The sequence below is a fragment of the Ursus arctos genome, unplaced genomic scaffold (assembly GCF_023065955.2).
Source record: "Ursus arctos isolate Adak ecotype North America unplaced genomic scaffold, UrsArc2.0 scaffold_15, whole genome shotgun sequence".
Taxonomy (NCBI): Eukaryota; Metazoa; Chordata; class Mammalia; order Carnivora; family Ursidae; genus Ursus; species Ursus arctos.
In genome coordinates, this window is record NW_026622819.1 from 157,280 (window position 1) to 174,010 (window position 16,731).

The 16,731-nt window shown below is 44.3% G+C and overlaps 1 protein-coding gene across 1 annotated transcript in view; it reads left to right on the forward strand.

Annotated features, from left to right (window-relative positions):
• Positions 1–16,731, forward strand: part of PLEKHG4B (pleckstrin homology and RhoGEF domain containing G4B) — an 83,450-nt gene that overhangs the window by 23,397 nt on the left and 43,322 nt on the right. Inside the window, exon 3 of the mRNA XM_057312137.1 lies at positions 14,999–16,172. Coding sequence (XP_057168120.1) covers positions 14,999–16,172 — 1,174 coding nt within the window. The remainder of the gene's footprint in view (positions 1–14,998; positions 16,173–16,731) is intronic.

A 16,731-nucleotide genomic window follows, 5' to 3' on the forward strand; every position in this document is an offset into this window, starting at 1 on the left:
CTACTTGTTCCAGAAAGAGTTATGAAATGCAGTGGACATGAGTATCACTATGTGTCAAAGGAAACATTTGAAATCCTCGCGTATAGTCACAGGATGCTCAAATTGTTGAGTACGGAGGTCACCTGCGTGGTACCAATGTGGATGCTGTTCAAACAGTCCTTAATGAAGGAAAGATCTATGTCGTGGACTTAGAGCCTCAGGGTATTCAAGTGGCTCGAACCCACAAACTGAAGCCCTATTCATATTTATAAAGCCATCTAATATGAGCCGTAGGAAGCAATCTTGGAAAAATGCCAAGATCGTTACAGGCTACTTTGTGGACCTCAAGGACCCTCAAGGATGAGGGTCTATAAGAGATGGAGAATTTAGCTCAAAAAGTGGAGACAGAGTTTGGCTAGTTTTTTGATCATGTGATTGTGAATGACACTTGCAAGACGCATGTGCCCCATTGTCTACAGTTGAGAAGACTCAGGAGGGGCCTCAGTGGGTACCAGCAGCATGGGTTCCTCTCTGATACTGAGCCTTTGGAAGGCCCCCTGCTTAGTGCTGGAGTTTTGACGACGTTCATCTCTTGCAGAGCTCTGGAATCACAGCTGCAATCTAAAACAGTAGTATCTGCCGCATTATAATACGCGCAACTTTAAAAGGGGTGCAGTTTATTAATTAATCTTATTCGAAAAAATATTTGCTTTGTATGTATGTAGAGTTCTCCTTGGCTTTCAGGGGAAAAAAATAATTTCTTTTACCTCATATGCAGCAATGGTAAGAGTAGAAACAATGTTAAGCCTTTCATAGATTTTGTATGGTCTTTGTCCGATTCAGATAAAAGAGCTTCCCTAAATAAAATAAGTAGTATTTAATTTCAAAACAAAGGTAAGATCTTTATTAATCGGTGCCTTTTATTACTCCATTGATACTGTAGTAGGGCTTTAAAAAAAACTACCACTGGACTACTTTGATTTATTAAATTCTTTGAATGTCTTTTTTTTTTTTAAGATTTTATTTATTTATTTGACACAGAAAGGGAGAGAGAGCACAAGCAGGGGGAGCTACAGTGGGAGAGGGAGAAGCAGACTCCCCGCTGAGCAGGGAGCCCAATGCAGGGCTCGATCCCAGGACCCTGGGGTCATGACCTGAGCCGAAGGCAGATGCTTAATTGACTGAGCCCCCCAGGCGCCGTCTTTGAAGGTCTTCTAGCTAGAAGGACCACGGTAGAGAAATGAGCACGGATGTCCTAGATTTGATTCTTTGTATGAAGCAGTCTACACAGAGGGTATTTTCCTTTGTGATTATGTGCCTTTTGCACATTTAAAGGGTGTGGATAGGAAACAGAGGTAAACTGCAGCACAGGGAACACCTTTCAAAGGTGTGTTTCGAAAAGCTATTTTGGCCTAATGTGTTGCCTTCTTTCTTCTGTTAAGTTTCTTTTTCCTTTCATTTTAATCATGTCATCCCCTTCCCACTTATAAAATTGCTTATTTTCTGAGAAAGCCATATGAATAATACTACTCTTTAATATCAATCCATATTTACAAGTACATAATAAGAACAAAATAAAATGTAGGGATATCCTTACTAATTGCATATTAATATTGCTTTTTACTTTTTAATAAAGAAAATAAAATTTGATCATCTGTATGACATAGGAGAAAATGGACTTATCTCAACAGCTATGAATATAAACATATTTTAGTTAATATAAATCAAGGCAGTTTTTATTTCTTTACCTGCTATTGTCATCTCTTATTGTCAAAGTATGTGGTTCGAAGAGCATGACTAATCATATTAATTTTAAGATAAGTTGTCATGTTAACCTAAGATTCCAACAACCACCATTCTTCCCTCCCTTTGTAGATACAAGAAATGCTTAGAGTCACTCATCAGCTTATTTGTGACTTTCTTTCATCACAGTTTGGCTCCAAAAATGTCTGGGGAAGCTAAAAGTAATCAGAAAGATATAGAACTAGGATGTTTGCATGAAGGGGGGAAGCAGGGGCAGGGCATTACAATAAAGAAAATGAAATCAAATGGAAGTCAGAAGAGGAGGGAACAAACAAAACAAACGCATGGGGAGTTAAAGGCACGACATATGTAGTAACAGGATGAAAGCAAAGTTGTTAAATGGTAACCCAGCAAAATTCTAACCAAAGATAACTGGTGTAACTGTATTCGTAGCAAACTATAGTAAAAGGCAAAATGCATCCTCAAGGCTGAAGTGGGTCATCGAATAATAATGCTGGTGACAACCAGGAGTGCATAACCATCTGTAAACACCTAACGACATAGCCTGAAAGGTTTGGAGCACACGCTGAGGGAATTACAAGGGGTAAACATGTCATCATGGGAGATCTCACCTCTCTGCAAAGCAAACAGATAAGCAGACCACATATTACTTAGGGTATACGTCTGAAGACCTGATTTCTCTCGTCCACCCGTGGGCATGCGCAGTAATCTTAGAATGCACCTCCTTCCCAAGCACACGGAATGGTTTTCAAAATTTGATAAAATTCTGGTCAACTTTTGCAATTAGAGGATATACATTTACTTCAAGAGTGTATGCAACTAGAGAATATTAGAGAACATACATTCTTGTTTGGTGTACTTGTGTATCCACTGAAATTGACCAGAGCTGACCGTTAGTCATAAGGTGGCAATAAATACAAAAATTGATACCCAAAGACCGCAGTGCACTAAAACTACAAGTCAATAATAACAAGAACACCCTTACATTTGGGAAATTGGACATGTACTCCTAAATCGAGGAGGGGTCAGAGAATAACAAAGGGGATTGGCTCATGACAGGCGAGCCCTATTTCTGGGTAGGTGTAGAAGTGCATGAGACTTTTACTCCTGCTAAAATCACCAGAAAGCCCTACAGAAATGAAAACAATTCTACCTTCCTTTAAAGCCATCCAGCAGCTGTGGATACACAAAGATCTAAGAGAACTGAATTATGGAGAGACGGCGACCTCCTAAGTGAGCGAGAACACCTGGGGCCAGTTACTGGGATCACAGGGAGGGCAGATGGAAGAGCCACCTGACAGGGAAGGACCACCAGTGCTCAGATGAGAAGAAATCGAACAGAAGAAACCTCAGGGCTGGTCTCTTAATCCATTTTGAGTTTATTTTGGTGTGTGGTAAAAGACAGTGGTCCAGTTTTCTATTTTGTTCCATTGATCCATGTGTCTGTTTTTGTGCCAGTACCGTACTGTTCTGATTATTACAGCTGTGTAATAGAACTTGAAGTCTGGAATTCTATTACCTGCAGTTTTGTTTTTCTTTTTCGAGGTTGCTTTGGCGATTCAGGGTCTTTTGTGGTTCCATACAAACTGTAGGGCTGTTTGTTCCAACTCTGTGAAAAATGCTGCTGACATTTTTGGTAGGGATGCCATTGAATGTGTAGATTGCTTTGGGTAGTATGGACATTTGACAATATCTGTTCTTCCAAACCATGAACATGGAATGTCTTTCCGTTTCTTTGTGTCCTCTTCCGTTTCTTTCATCAGTGTTTTATAGTTTTCAGGGTGTAGGTCTTTCACCTCTTTCGTTAAGTTCATCCCTAGATATTTTATTATTTTTGGTGCAATTGTAAATGGAATTGTTCTACATTTCTGCTGCTTCATTGTTAGTGCGTATAAATGCAACAGATTTCTGAACATTGATTTCATATCCTGCAACCTTACTGGGTTCATTTATCAGTTCTAATTTTTTGGTGGAGTCTTTAGGGTTTTCTATATATAGTGTCATATCATCTGCATATAATGGAAGTTTTACTCATACCTCATGGATTTGGGTGCCATTTATTACTTTTTGTGATCTGACTGCTGTGGCTAGGACTTCCAGTACTCTGTTGAATAACAGTGGTGAGACTGGACATCCCTGTCTTGTTCCTGACCTTAGGGGGAGAGCTCCCAATTTGTCACCATTGATGATAGCTGTGGGTTTTTCATATATGGCCTTTATTATGTTGAGGTACGTTCCCTCTAAACCTACTTTGTTGAGGGTTTTTATCATGAACGGATGCTGTACTTTGTCAGATGCTTTCTCTGCATCTACTGAAGTGATCACATGGTTCTTATCCTTTGTCTTACTGATGCGATGTATCATGTTGATTGATTTGCAAATATCGAACCACCCTTGCAGCCCAGGAGTAGATCCCACTAGATCATGGTGAAAGATTTTTTTTTAATGTGTTGTTGGATTCGGTTTGCTAGTATTTTGTTGAGGATTTTTGCATCCATGTTCATCACAGATGTTGGCCCGTAATTCTCTTTTTTTGTTGTTGTGCCTGTATCTGGTTTTAGAATCATGGTAATGTTGGCCTCATAGAATGAACTTGGGAATTTTCCTTCCTATTCTATTTTTGAGACTAATTTGAGGAGAATAGGTAATAACTCTTCTTTAAATGTTTGATAGAATTTGCCTGTGAAACTGTCTGGCCCAAACCCTAAATGTGAGACCTGAAACCATAAAAATCCTAGAAACGGGCAAACATTAGTCTCTCTAACATAGGCTATAGCAACATTTTTCCAGATATGTCTCCTAAGGCAAAGGAAATAAAAGCAAAAATAAACTATTGGGATTTCATCAAAATAAGAAGCATCTGCACAGCAAAGGAAACAATCAATAAAACTAAAAGCCTACTGAATGGGAGAAGGTATTTAGAAATTATATATCCAATAAGAGCTTAATATCCAGAATATATATAGAAGTTATACAATGCAATACCCCCCAAAAACAAATAATCTGATTAAAATGGGCAGAATTCATAAACAGACATTTTTCCAGAGACGTCCAGATGGCCAACAGACACATGAGAAGATGCTCAACATCACTCATCATCAGGGAAATACACATCACAACTACAATGAGATCCCACCTCACACCTGTCAGAATGGCTAAAATCAACAACACAAGTACACGTGCTGGCAAGGATGCAGAGAAAGGGGAGCCCTCTTACACTGTTGGTGGGAGTGCAGACTGCTGCCACCACTGCGGAAAACAACATGGAGGTTCCTCAAAAAGTTAAAAATGGGGGCGCCTGGTTAGCTCAGTCATTAAGCGTCTGCCTTCGGCTCAGGGCGTGATCCCGGAGTCCTGGGATCGAGTCCCGCATCAGGCTCCTCCGCTAGGAGCCTGCTTCTTCCTCTCCCACTCCCCCTGCTTGTGTTCCCTCTCTCGCTGGCTGTCTCCCTCTCTGTCGAATAAATAAATAAAATCTTAAAAAAAAAAAAAGTTAAAAATGGAACTACTTTATGATCCAGTAATTGCACTGCTCGGTGTTTATCTCAAGCATATGAAAACATTAATTCAGAGACATACACGCACCCTATGTTTATTGCAGCATTATTTACAATTGCCAAACTATGGAAGCAGCCCAAGTGTCCACTGATAGAAGAATGGCGAAGAAGATGTAGGATAGACGCGCACACACCGGACTGTTCCCCAAACAAAACAGGATGAAATCTTGCCACTTGCAACAACATCAATGGAGCTAGCGAGTACAGTGCTCAGCGGAATAAGTCAAAGACAAACACCATGTGATCTCACTCATGTGGAATTTAAGAAACAGAACAAATGAGCAAAGGAAAAAAAAGAGAGAGACCAACCAAGAAACAGATTCCTAACTATGGACAATATTCTTAACTGATGGCTACCAGAAGGGAGATGGGTGGGAGGATGGGTGAAATTGGTGATGGGGATTAAGGAGGGCACTTGTCATGACCACTGGGCGTTGTATGTACTAAATTGTACACCTGAAACTAATATTACACCGTATGTTAACTAACTGGAATTAAAATAAAAATTTAAAAAATATGACAACAGAAGCACAAAATGTGGAAGGGAGTTAATTGAATTATACTACTATAGGCCCTTCCATTGTTTTTAAGTATCAAAGTGTAACTTGACTAGTAGACCATGATGAGTTAGAGATGCATGTTGTAATCTTGACATCAACTACTGAAAGCAATCCAAACAGGTATAACTAAAGAGTCAGTAGAGGAGATAAATGGAATCCAAAACGTAGAAGATGGAATAAAAGGAAAAACAAAGGAACAGACAGGCAAATAGAGATTACATGCAAAGATGACAGATGTAATCCAACCATATTTGTAATTATAGTAAATGTAGTTAAATGAACTAAAAATTCCAACTAAAAGGCGGATATTGTCAGACTCAGACTGGGAAAAAGGCAAGATTCCCTAACTGCTTGTTATAAGGAATGCCCTTTAAATATAAAGACACACAGAGGGTGAAAGGAAACGAATGCAAGAAGACAGTCCATTACATACAAGAAAGGTGGTTATCTTATTGTCAGACAAGTCAGATCTCCGACTGTAAGTGTCACTACAGGCACCTGGGGACAGGACAGTTCATAGTGATAAAGGCTCCATTCGTCAACAGGGTACGTAATAACAGCGTGTCCTGGTACATTGAACCAAACAAATGACAACACTAAATGGAGATTTTCAAGCTCTGCTGTCAGCAATTGAGACCAATTAGTAAGAAAAAAGAACCACTAAGGATGTAAAAGATCTGAACGACACCTAACTGACCTATTTGACATCTATAGAACATTACATCCAGCAAATGCAGAATATACATTCTTTCCAAGCACGCGTGAAACACTTTTCAAGATGGACAACATGCCGTAGGTCGTTAAAAAATAAAATTTAAAAATTTTAAAGAACAGAAATAGAGTATTTTTTTCTAACCACAGCATTATAATCAGAATTAAATAAGAATAGCAACTGGGAACTCCTAAAATATTTCGAAATTCGGTAACACATTTCTGAAGAACCATGGGTTCAAGAAACCACAAGGAAAATGACTGGAACTGAGCCATAATGAAAACACAACATGTTTTGTAAAAAACATGTAAAAAATTTTACATACAGCTAAAGCAATGCTTAACGTATAATATATAGTTTTGGGGAGGAAAGTCTAGTATTAATTATCTAAATTTCCACCTTAAGCTAGGAAAAGAATAGCTAATTAAATCCAGAAAACAAAGTTGAATGCTCAGCAAAGACTCACTAACATCAGTTAGGAAAAAGTGCTGTTGCATTAGGTATGAGCAAGACAACTGAGAGGCTGGGGTATTGGGGGAAGTCCAGAAGAATCCTACATCCGTATTCCTCCCCTACTGACTTTACATTCTCGTTCCCTGCAGAGGTACTGGGAGACACAGTGGTGTGGCTGTGGCCAACCCAAGGGAGACCGTAGACCTCCCCAAGTCAGCAAAGATGGGCCTCTGAGCCCATTCGAGTCCCGTGAAGAGACTGACCCACACAGAAACCCAATCAGGGAGCTTAGTGTAGAGAACCACCATCTAGTATCATGGGATCAACCATAAAGGGGCCACAACAGCTCAGCTGGGGCCAAGGGAAAGCACCAACAACCCTCCAGAGGGTCCCTTCCACACCAGCGTGATGGTGAAGGAATGAGCATTTTTATATTTAAAAAACAAAAATAAAATGTTTTGAGTGTGTACGACCATTCTTTCATAGTGACGGCCTGCTTTAACAGACCAGCCCTGATCACCCAGAATCTAAGGAAGGACCTTAGAACAGTGTAGTCAGCATGGGAAACAGAGGGGACGGCGGGGGTGGGTCTCAGTAATGTGGTGCACAGCCACCCAGCACTCTGCAGGCCCCTCGGGAAAATGCCAGCAGAGACTTTTGTCTGTGAGTTAGGGTTGAACACAGAGAGAGGAGAGGGGACGGACTTCTCAGGCTCAAGCAATGAGAGCTGTCGCAAGTCTCTTCAATAAATGGTGCTGGGAAAATTGGACAGCTACATGCAAAAGAATGAAACTTGACCACTATCTCACACCATACACAAAAATAAACTCCAAATGGATGAAAGACCTCGATGTGAGACAGGAATCCATCAAAATTCTAGAGGAGAACATAGGCAGCAACCTCTACGACATCAGCCAAAGCAACCTTTTTCATGACACATCCCCAAAGGCAAGAGAAACAAAAGATAAAATGAATTTATGGGACTTCATCAAGATTAAAAGTTTCTGCACATCCAAGGAAACAGTCAGAAAAACTAAGAGGCAGCCCACGGAATGGGAGAATATATTTGCAAATGACACTACAGATAAAGGACTGGTATCCAAGATCTACAAAGAACTTCTCAAACTCAATACACGAGAAACAAATAAACAAATCAAAAAATGGGCAGAAGATATGAACAGACACTTTTCCAATGAAGACATACAAATGGCTAACAGACACATGAAAAAATGTTCAAAATCATTAGCCATCAAGGAAATTCAAATCAAAACCACACTGAGATACCACCTTACGCCAGTTAGAATGGCAAAAATAGACAAGGCAAGAAACAACAATTGTTGGAGAGGATGTGGAGAAAGGGGATCCCTCCTACATTGTTGGTGGGAATGCAAGTTGGTACAGCCACTCTGGAAAACCGTGTGGAGGTCCCTTAAAAAGTTAAAAATTGAGCTACCCTATGATCCAGCCATTGCACTACTGGGTGTTTACCCCAAAGATACAGACGTAGTGAAGAGAAGGGCCATATGCACCCCAATGTTCATAGCAGCAATGTCCACAATAGCTAAATCGTGGAAGGAGCCAAGATGCCCTGCAACAGATGACTGGATTAAGAAGTTGTGGTCCGTATATACAATGGAATATTACTCAGCAATCAGAAAGAATGAGTTCTCAACATTTGCTACAACATGGACGGCACTGGAGGAGATAATGCTTAGTGAAATAAGTCAAGCAGAGAAAGACAACTATCATATGATTTCTCTCATCTATGGAACATAAGAACTAGAATGATCAGTAGGGGAAGAAAGGGATAAAGAAAGGGGGGGTAATCAGAAGGGGGAATGAAACATGAGAGACTATGGACTATGAGAAACAAACTGAGGGCTACAGAGGGGAGGGGGGTGGGGGAATGGGATAGACCGGTGATGGGTAGTAAGGAGGGCACATATTGCATGGTGCACTGGGTGTTATACACAACTAATGAATCATCGAGCCTTACATCGAAAACCGGGGATGTACTGTATGGTGACTAACATAATATAATAAAAAATCATTATTAATAAAAAAAAAATGAGAGCTGTCGCAAAAAGGAAATTGATAGATGGGTGGCAGAAACATCTAGGAAATCTGTGCTTCAGAAGCATCAGAAGCAAAATTAAAACCCAAATAAAAGCTGTTTCTTATGTCATGTTTGCAGAGAACTCGTAGAAATAAGTGAAATACTAAGTCCGATATAAAAGTTGGCAGAGCCTTGAAGAGATAATGTACAGAAGAGACGCTGCTGTCCATGGAAGACCCGGGAAGGCTGGGCTTTCGAGGTCAGAGAGGCACAAAGTAAAGACACAAGCTTTTGTTTACTAATGAGCAGAAGAGTGTGAAGATTAACATTCAGAGCAGGGAGAATTCAGTAAGGTAAACAGGCTGATACTCTTCCCGTATTTGTGGAAATTGGAAATTTCCTCTCCGGAAAGCAGTGGTTTAATATGAATGGAGACTCTTTATGTTGTCAGCACAGTTTGAGTCAGACATCTTAACCTGCAGCACATGACCTAAAATACAGGACCAGGGACACCCAACTGGCTCAGTCGGTAGAGCATGGGGCTCCTGAACTCAGGTCATGAGTTCAAGCCCCATGTTGGGTGTGGAGCCTACTTATAAAATTAATTAATTAATTAATTAACTAAAATAAAATACAGGACCAGATTTATTCCAATAGTATGTATTACAATAATACTTACAATAGTAAAAAATGGAAGTAAATATTAGGAGAATGGTTAAATTAATAATGTATAAGTATGATGGATTGTTATACACAAATTGAAATTATTTTAAAAGAAATTTTTTAAAAATACAGGAGGAAATTATTATGACATAATATTAGGCCAAAAAGTGGTGTAAATTTGTCTCATACCAGCTTTTCAACATGCACTTTATGTTTATGTAATTTTTAAATTATTTATGTATTTATTTTATTATGTGATGTTAGTCACCATACACTACATCCTTAGTTTTTGATGTAGTGTTCCATGATTCATTATTTGCATATAACACCCAGTGCTCCATGCAATATGTGCCCTCCTTAATACCCATCACCGACCTATCCCAGTCCCCCAACCCCTCCCCTCCAAAACCCTCAGTTTGTTTCCCAGAGTCCATAGTCTCTTGTGGTTCGTCTCCCCCTCTGTTTCCCCCCCCCCTTTATTTTTCCCTTCCTTTTCCTAATGATCTCCCTGCTATTCTTTATGTTCCACAAATAAGTGAAACCATATGATAATTGTCTTTCTCTGCTTGACTTACTTTACTTAGCATAATCCCCTCCAGTTCCGTCCATGTAGCTGCAAATGTTGGGTAATCATCCTTTCTGATGGCTGAGTAATATTCCATTGTATATATGGACCACATCTTCTTAATCCAGTCATCTGTTGAAGGGCATCTCGGCTCCTTCCACAGTTTGATTATTGTGCACAATGCTGCTATGAACATTGGGGTGCATGTGCCCCTTCTTTTCACTACATCTGTATCTTTGGGGTAAATACCCAGTAGTGCAATTGCTGGATCATAAGGTAGCTCTATTTTCAACTTTTTGAGGAACCTCCACACTGTTTTCCAGAGTGGCTGTACCAACTTGCATTCCCACCAACAGTGTAGGAGGGATCCCCTTTCTCCACATCCTCTCCAACATTTGTTGTTTCCTGCCTTGTCAATTTTTGCCATTCTAACTGGTGTAAGGTGGTATCTCAATGTGGTTTTGATTTGAATTTCCCTGATGACTAATGATGTTGAACATTTTTTCATGTGTCTGTTAGCCATTTGTATGTCTTCATTGGAAAAGTGTCTGTTCATATCTTCTGCCCATTTTTTGATTTAATTATTTGTTTTTTGGGTGTTGAGTTTGAGAAGTTCTTTGTAGATCTTGGATACCAGCCCTTTATCTGTAGTGTCCTTTGCAAATATCTTCTCCCATTTCGTGGGCTGCCTCTTTGTTTTGTTGACTGTTTCCTTTGCTGTGCAGAAGCTTTTTATATTGAAGAAGTCCCAAAAATTCATTTTTGCTTTTGTTTCCCTTGCCTTTGGAGACGTGTCATGAAAGAAGTTGCTGTGGCCGATGTCGTAGAGGTTGCTGCCTATGTTCTCCTCTAGAATTTTGATGGATTCCTGTCTCACATCGAGGTCTTTCATCCATTTAGAGTTTATCTTTGCATATGGTGTGAGACAGTGGTCAAGTTTCATTCTTTTGCATGTAGCTGTCCAATTTTCCCAGCACCATTTATTGAAGAGACTGTCTTTTTTCCACTGGATGTTTTTTCCTGCTTTGACAAAGATTAGTTGACATTGAAGAAGACACAGAAAAATGGAAAAACATTCCATGCTCATGGATCGGAAGAATAAACATAGTTAAAATGTCCACGCTACCCAGAGCAATCTACACTTCCAACACCATCCCGATCAAAATACCAATGCCATTTTTCAAAGTGCTGGAAAAAATAATCCTTAAATTCATGTGGAATCAGAAAAGACCCCGAATCGCCAAGGAAATGTTGAAAAAGAAAAAGCTGGGGCATCACATTGTGTAAAGATGTGATCATTAGGCTGGGGCAGCTGTCCCTGTGCCCATGTGATGACCAGCATCAGGATGAACACATGGACATAACGGCTCTGAAATAGAGAGCACCCTGTTCTCGAAGGTGTTGCTGAGCCTCTGCTCCGACCACGGGGCTTGTCTCCTTCACATTTGCAGGGGGAGAATTCATCCTCCCCATCACTTAACCGAGAGTCACCAGGCACCTTGTTACCTGCGGCCCGTGAGTCCCCCCAGGAGATCATCTTGTGGGGTAGGGGTTCAACGCCCAGATGCATGCAAAGTGCTGGGCATGTTGTTGGCACTCGGTCAGTGTTGGTTAAAGATCGTCACATTGTACCAGTCAGCTGCTCGAGGCCATTGCACCGTGTCTGCTTCCCACTGCGGGGACAGAGGTGCCAGCTGCAAACATCTGGCACATTTTACCCCCTGCCCTGCCACCTGACGGACGGAACCACTGCTGCCAGGGCTGCTGCTCCACTCTGAGGTGGCTGCAGCTTGCCTGCAGTGGCAGGAAAGAGCAGAGGAGAGGCGCCAGCTGTCTCCAGCCCAGCCTCAGAGGCTTCTCCCAACTGTGCCCTTTGGGATCTGGACGGTAGAGCGGTTTTCAGGCCAGGATGGGGAGTGCCAGAGCTGGGGTGTGAGAGCTACACAGTCCTCCCACACTCTCCACCCTGAGTCTGCTCAGACCCTACAGGAAAGGGGACTCCTCCTAGTGACAATCAGCCTTGGACCCTTGGGTCCCAGAACTTTCTGCCATGAAGCTTGTTCCTGGGGCTCACACTGCTGACCCCTCTGCACACCTTTGGGCCACAGTTTAGGTTGACCTTCTCTCCCTGGTGGCCGTTGGGAGTCTCACCGCTGCTGACCACAGGGCTGGACGATACCTGGATCTTCATGTCCACCGTGGGGCGGGCGCTGACCACGCACCAGCGACACCGGCCACACCTGTGCACCCCCAGGGGGCTTCCCAGGGGCCCCACATGGCCACACCTTTCAACTTCTGTGGCCTCCAATTCTGTTAGAAGCATCTGACATCCAGGTGGGCTCCAGGCCCAATGATGGGCTTGATATTTTAATTAGAGCAAAATTGGGGGGGGGACATATCTAACAATGGTCTGCGTGAAGAGTTTCTCATAGCACGGGAATGAATGCTGTTACCATGCACTATTGTATTTTTGTGATGGGGTCTCAACCCTTAGAAATACACGGGAAAAATAATGAAACACACATAAATGTCAACAATGCTGACCTCTGGGACTTGGTGTTGGGATTATTATTTTCTTTTTTTCTGAATCCTCCAGGTTTTGCAATGCACAGGTTTTATTTTTTCAATTTGAAAATCTTAACTTTTAATGAAGCGTGGCCACAGGTGCCCAGTAAATATCAGCTTCATCGGTGCCAGACCCTCCCCTCACCCCAGGCTGCCGGCTCCTGGAAGGCTGGACGGCGCCCCCTTCCTGCGTCCCAGGGTGAGTGCAGGGCAGGAACCCAGTTGAGGAGGCCTTGGCTCGTAAGAACATACCAGTGTATTTAAGGTACCATTTCCAACTCCAGATGCATGAAAATATGAAGCATTTTCTAGACCTCAACTCTGAGGAAAACTGAAATAAATGCAAAAGGCAACCTTCAGTAAGATTTTAAGTTTTAAGGAGAGAAAAGATACCCCAAAAATTCAAGAAATTCAACTTGTATAAAATTTAAGCTTCTATAGAGAGGAAAGGAACATGACTATAACGCAAGTGAACTGGGACAAGTGTGAGCAGCTAGTCGATACGTAACGCAGACAGACGTTTGCAAATGGTGAGGACAAAAATTATTGTCTCGTTAAATTTTTTAAAAACCTCACAGCACTAAGAAGGCAAAGACAAGGGGCGCCTGGGTGGCTCAGTCGTTAAGCGTCTGCCTTCGGCTCAGGGCGTGATCCCGGCGTTGTGGGATCGAGCCCCACATCGGGCTCCTCCGCTATGAGCCTGCTTCTTCCTCTCCCACTCCCCCTGCTTGTGTTCCCTCTCTCGCTGGCTGTCTCTCTCTCTGTCAAATAAATAAATAAAATCTTAAAAAAAAAAAAGAAGGCAAAGACAAGGCGGCAGTTCATAAAAGGAACAAAAATACCTACAGAAACTTCACAGAAAAGAAACAAATATCGAAAAAGGGGTTGGCTTCATGATCACTTAAGTGTGAATGAAAACAACAGTATTCCACAGTAAATATGTTACTTCAGGATAAGATTCCTCAGCGTGAAGCCTCATGCCGCTGGGTCCTGGCAAGACTGTCCCAGGGACTCATCGCTGCTGACAACGCGTCTTTTGATGGCAGATTGGTCATATGGCCAAGAGTCACCAAGGACAGGCACGATCTTTTATCCTTAACCCTAATCCCAGAAATGTTTCCTAAAACAGTAATTTAAAGGAAAAAGAAATGGTATCAGGGAAACATTGCTTGCATTTACTATTTATAATAGAAAGAGAGAGAAGCACGGTAGATCTCGGACCACAGAGGACAGGCAAGTCGCCACCAGGACAGCAACTATAGGAGAGGAACGTGGGGAAATGTTGGCGGAACACCCGAGCTGTGTCTGCGTTGTTACTGTGGGTTAGAGAAGTCGTGTCTTGCATGGATAAGAGAAAAGTCACAAATCTTGAGATATATCAGAATGAGGTTATTTCTTTTTTATTTCCTCTATTATGATAATGTTTGTACAGTAAGTCAGTGCTAGAGTGAGGAGAAGCAAGGTATGTGGTAACTGAACTGGTGTGGTAGGACGTGGTCCCACGTTAGGACCTGCAGCTGCGGCTTCGGACACGTTGGGGGTCCCACCCCTCGTTCCCCAAACTGCTGGACATTCTCATGCCCGTGCCAGACTCGGTCTGTATTTGCCTGTGTCTTAGCCGTCCTGCAGTCTGCACCCTTTCTACAGCAGGTTCTTTTCAAAGATGCACTTCACAGCTCCCCCACATCGTCTACAGCTGAGTTGCCAACTTCATGGGCCCTTTCACGTTAGTAGAAGGACCCCGCTGCATTGCGTGGGAGCCTGTCGCCATATTGTTAGCGCCCAGACGGATCCCACCGTCGTCTCATGGTGCCCCCTGACCCCGCGATTCCGGAAGTAGCCCTCCCTTTGGGGGGCTGCCTGTGGGCGCCTGGGAAAGCCAGAAGCGCCGTGGAGCTTAGACTAAGGGCTGGTGTGGAAAGAGTGTGAAGGTCTCGCCCCTTCCCCAGGTGGGGACAGCTCCTAGGAGAGACTCTCCCCAGAGCCCCCAGGCTGCCTGTGGTGGGACTGCCTGGGCAGCTCCTTCTGTGGATTCCTCCCTCCTGTCCTGCTGCCCACCTCCCCCTGGCCTCCCACGAGGAGCTACCACAGAAGTCTAACCCTTCCCTCCCTCTCTTGTGCCAGGCCAGGTACACGGGCCTCATCTTCTTCCACGAAGGCTGGCCGCTGTGCATCCATGAGAAGGTGGTGGTGCAGCTGGCATCCCTCCGCGGAGTCAGGCTCAGGCCTGGGGACTTCTACCTGCAAGTCACATCAGTGGGGAAGCAGTCAGCCAGATTGGTTTTAAAATGCCTCTCCCAGCTTGGCCGGGGCTCGGAAGAAGTCACTGTCCCCGAGGCCATGTACAGCTGTGTCTTCACGGGAGAGTTCCTGGAATGGCTGAATGGGGAGCGTAACAGTGTCCCCTTACAAAACTGCTTGCTGACCTCAGGCTCCGCCGTCTTCCGTACCCCATGGAGTAATGTCACAGACCCCATCTTTGTGCCCACATTCAGAACTGTCCTGCCCCCCTGCAGCTGTTCTGGGCCTGAGCAGCCGCCCTCCAGGAGCACCTCCAGAGCTCTGGCCGCAGCACCAGCCATGGCCAACACCCGTCCCTGGGAGACCACCCCTTCCAGCAATACCCCAACCCCGCCCCACTGCCATCGACATCCTGGCAGTGACCAGTCCAGCCACCAACCTTCCCCAGGAAGAGCTGGGTTAGAAGGCCCTAGGAGCCCATTTGGGAGCTCCAACGGAGGCCTTATAGGGGTTGGGCCCTCACAGCCGGGCCCATGCGAAGGACCGAGAAGGAGCCTGGATGCCACAGACAAAAGGGACGGCCCCCAGGCCCTCACTGTCTGTGAGGACAGGGGCAGCCCAAGCTGCAGAAGGCAGTTGCCCAGGGACCCAGCCTGCATGGAGTCCAGACGCTGGTTCAGAAAGTCCTACATGGAAGCCCTGCGGAACCCCATGCCCCTGGGCTCCAGTTCCGAAGAGTCCCTTGGGGAAGAGGCCTGCAGCTCCCAGACCACGGGGGCCAGGGCAGCAGCCAGCCCGACCGAGAAGGAAATGCCCAGCTCCTGGGGAGACCCTGTGGAGAGCCCACATCAGGAAAAACGTCCAGGAGCCACAAGGAGCACCCTTCCCAGGAGGTCTCGGTCCTGGGACAGGTCCCTCAGGAGCTGGCGAGGTGACACGCGGCGAGCCTCCCAGCACTCAGTCAGCAGCAGGCTGGGAGGTCTCTTAGGAGGACAAGCCGAGGGGACCAGAAGTGCAGGCTCCAGCTGCCCCCCATGCACCCCAGCGGAGAGTCCAGGTAATGCCCTGCCCCTGACCCTTCCTGCTCTTCCCCAACCCTGCCCCTACACCCCTCCCCCACTCCTTCCCCTCCTCCTCCTTCCTTGCCACACCATGACCTTCCTCTGGTCAGTGGACCCAGGAGAAGCCTGTGGCCACATCCGTATCAACTGTTGAACATAACGTTCACACATGCTCCGTTCCTGTGGCTGCCACAACAGGGTACTGCAGACAGGGTGACTTGGGACATTCATCCTGTCGGTTCCGGTGCCAGAAGTATGACATCAGGGCATTGGTAGGTCTGTGCTCCCTTGAGGCTCTAGGAGAGGGTGCTTCCAGCTGCAGAGGGCTCCCCTCGTCCAAGCATCATCTCCCCGTGTCTCTGTGTGCGTCAAACCTTCCCCTCCTTTCTCTTACAAGGAGACCTATCTTTGGATTCAGCGCCCACCATACACTTCATATTCGCACCTGCAAAGACCCTTTTCCAAGTAAGGTGATGTTCACAGGTTCTGGGTAGACCCGTCCTTTTGGTGTCACCACTCACCCCGCCACATTGCATTAATACTCCTTTCCTGTAG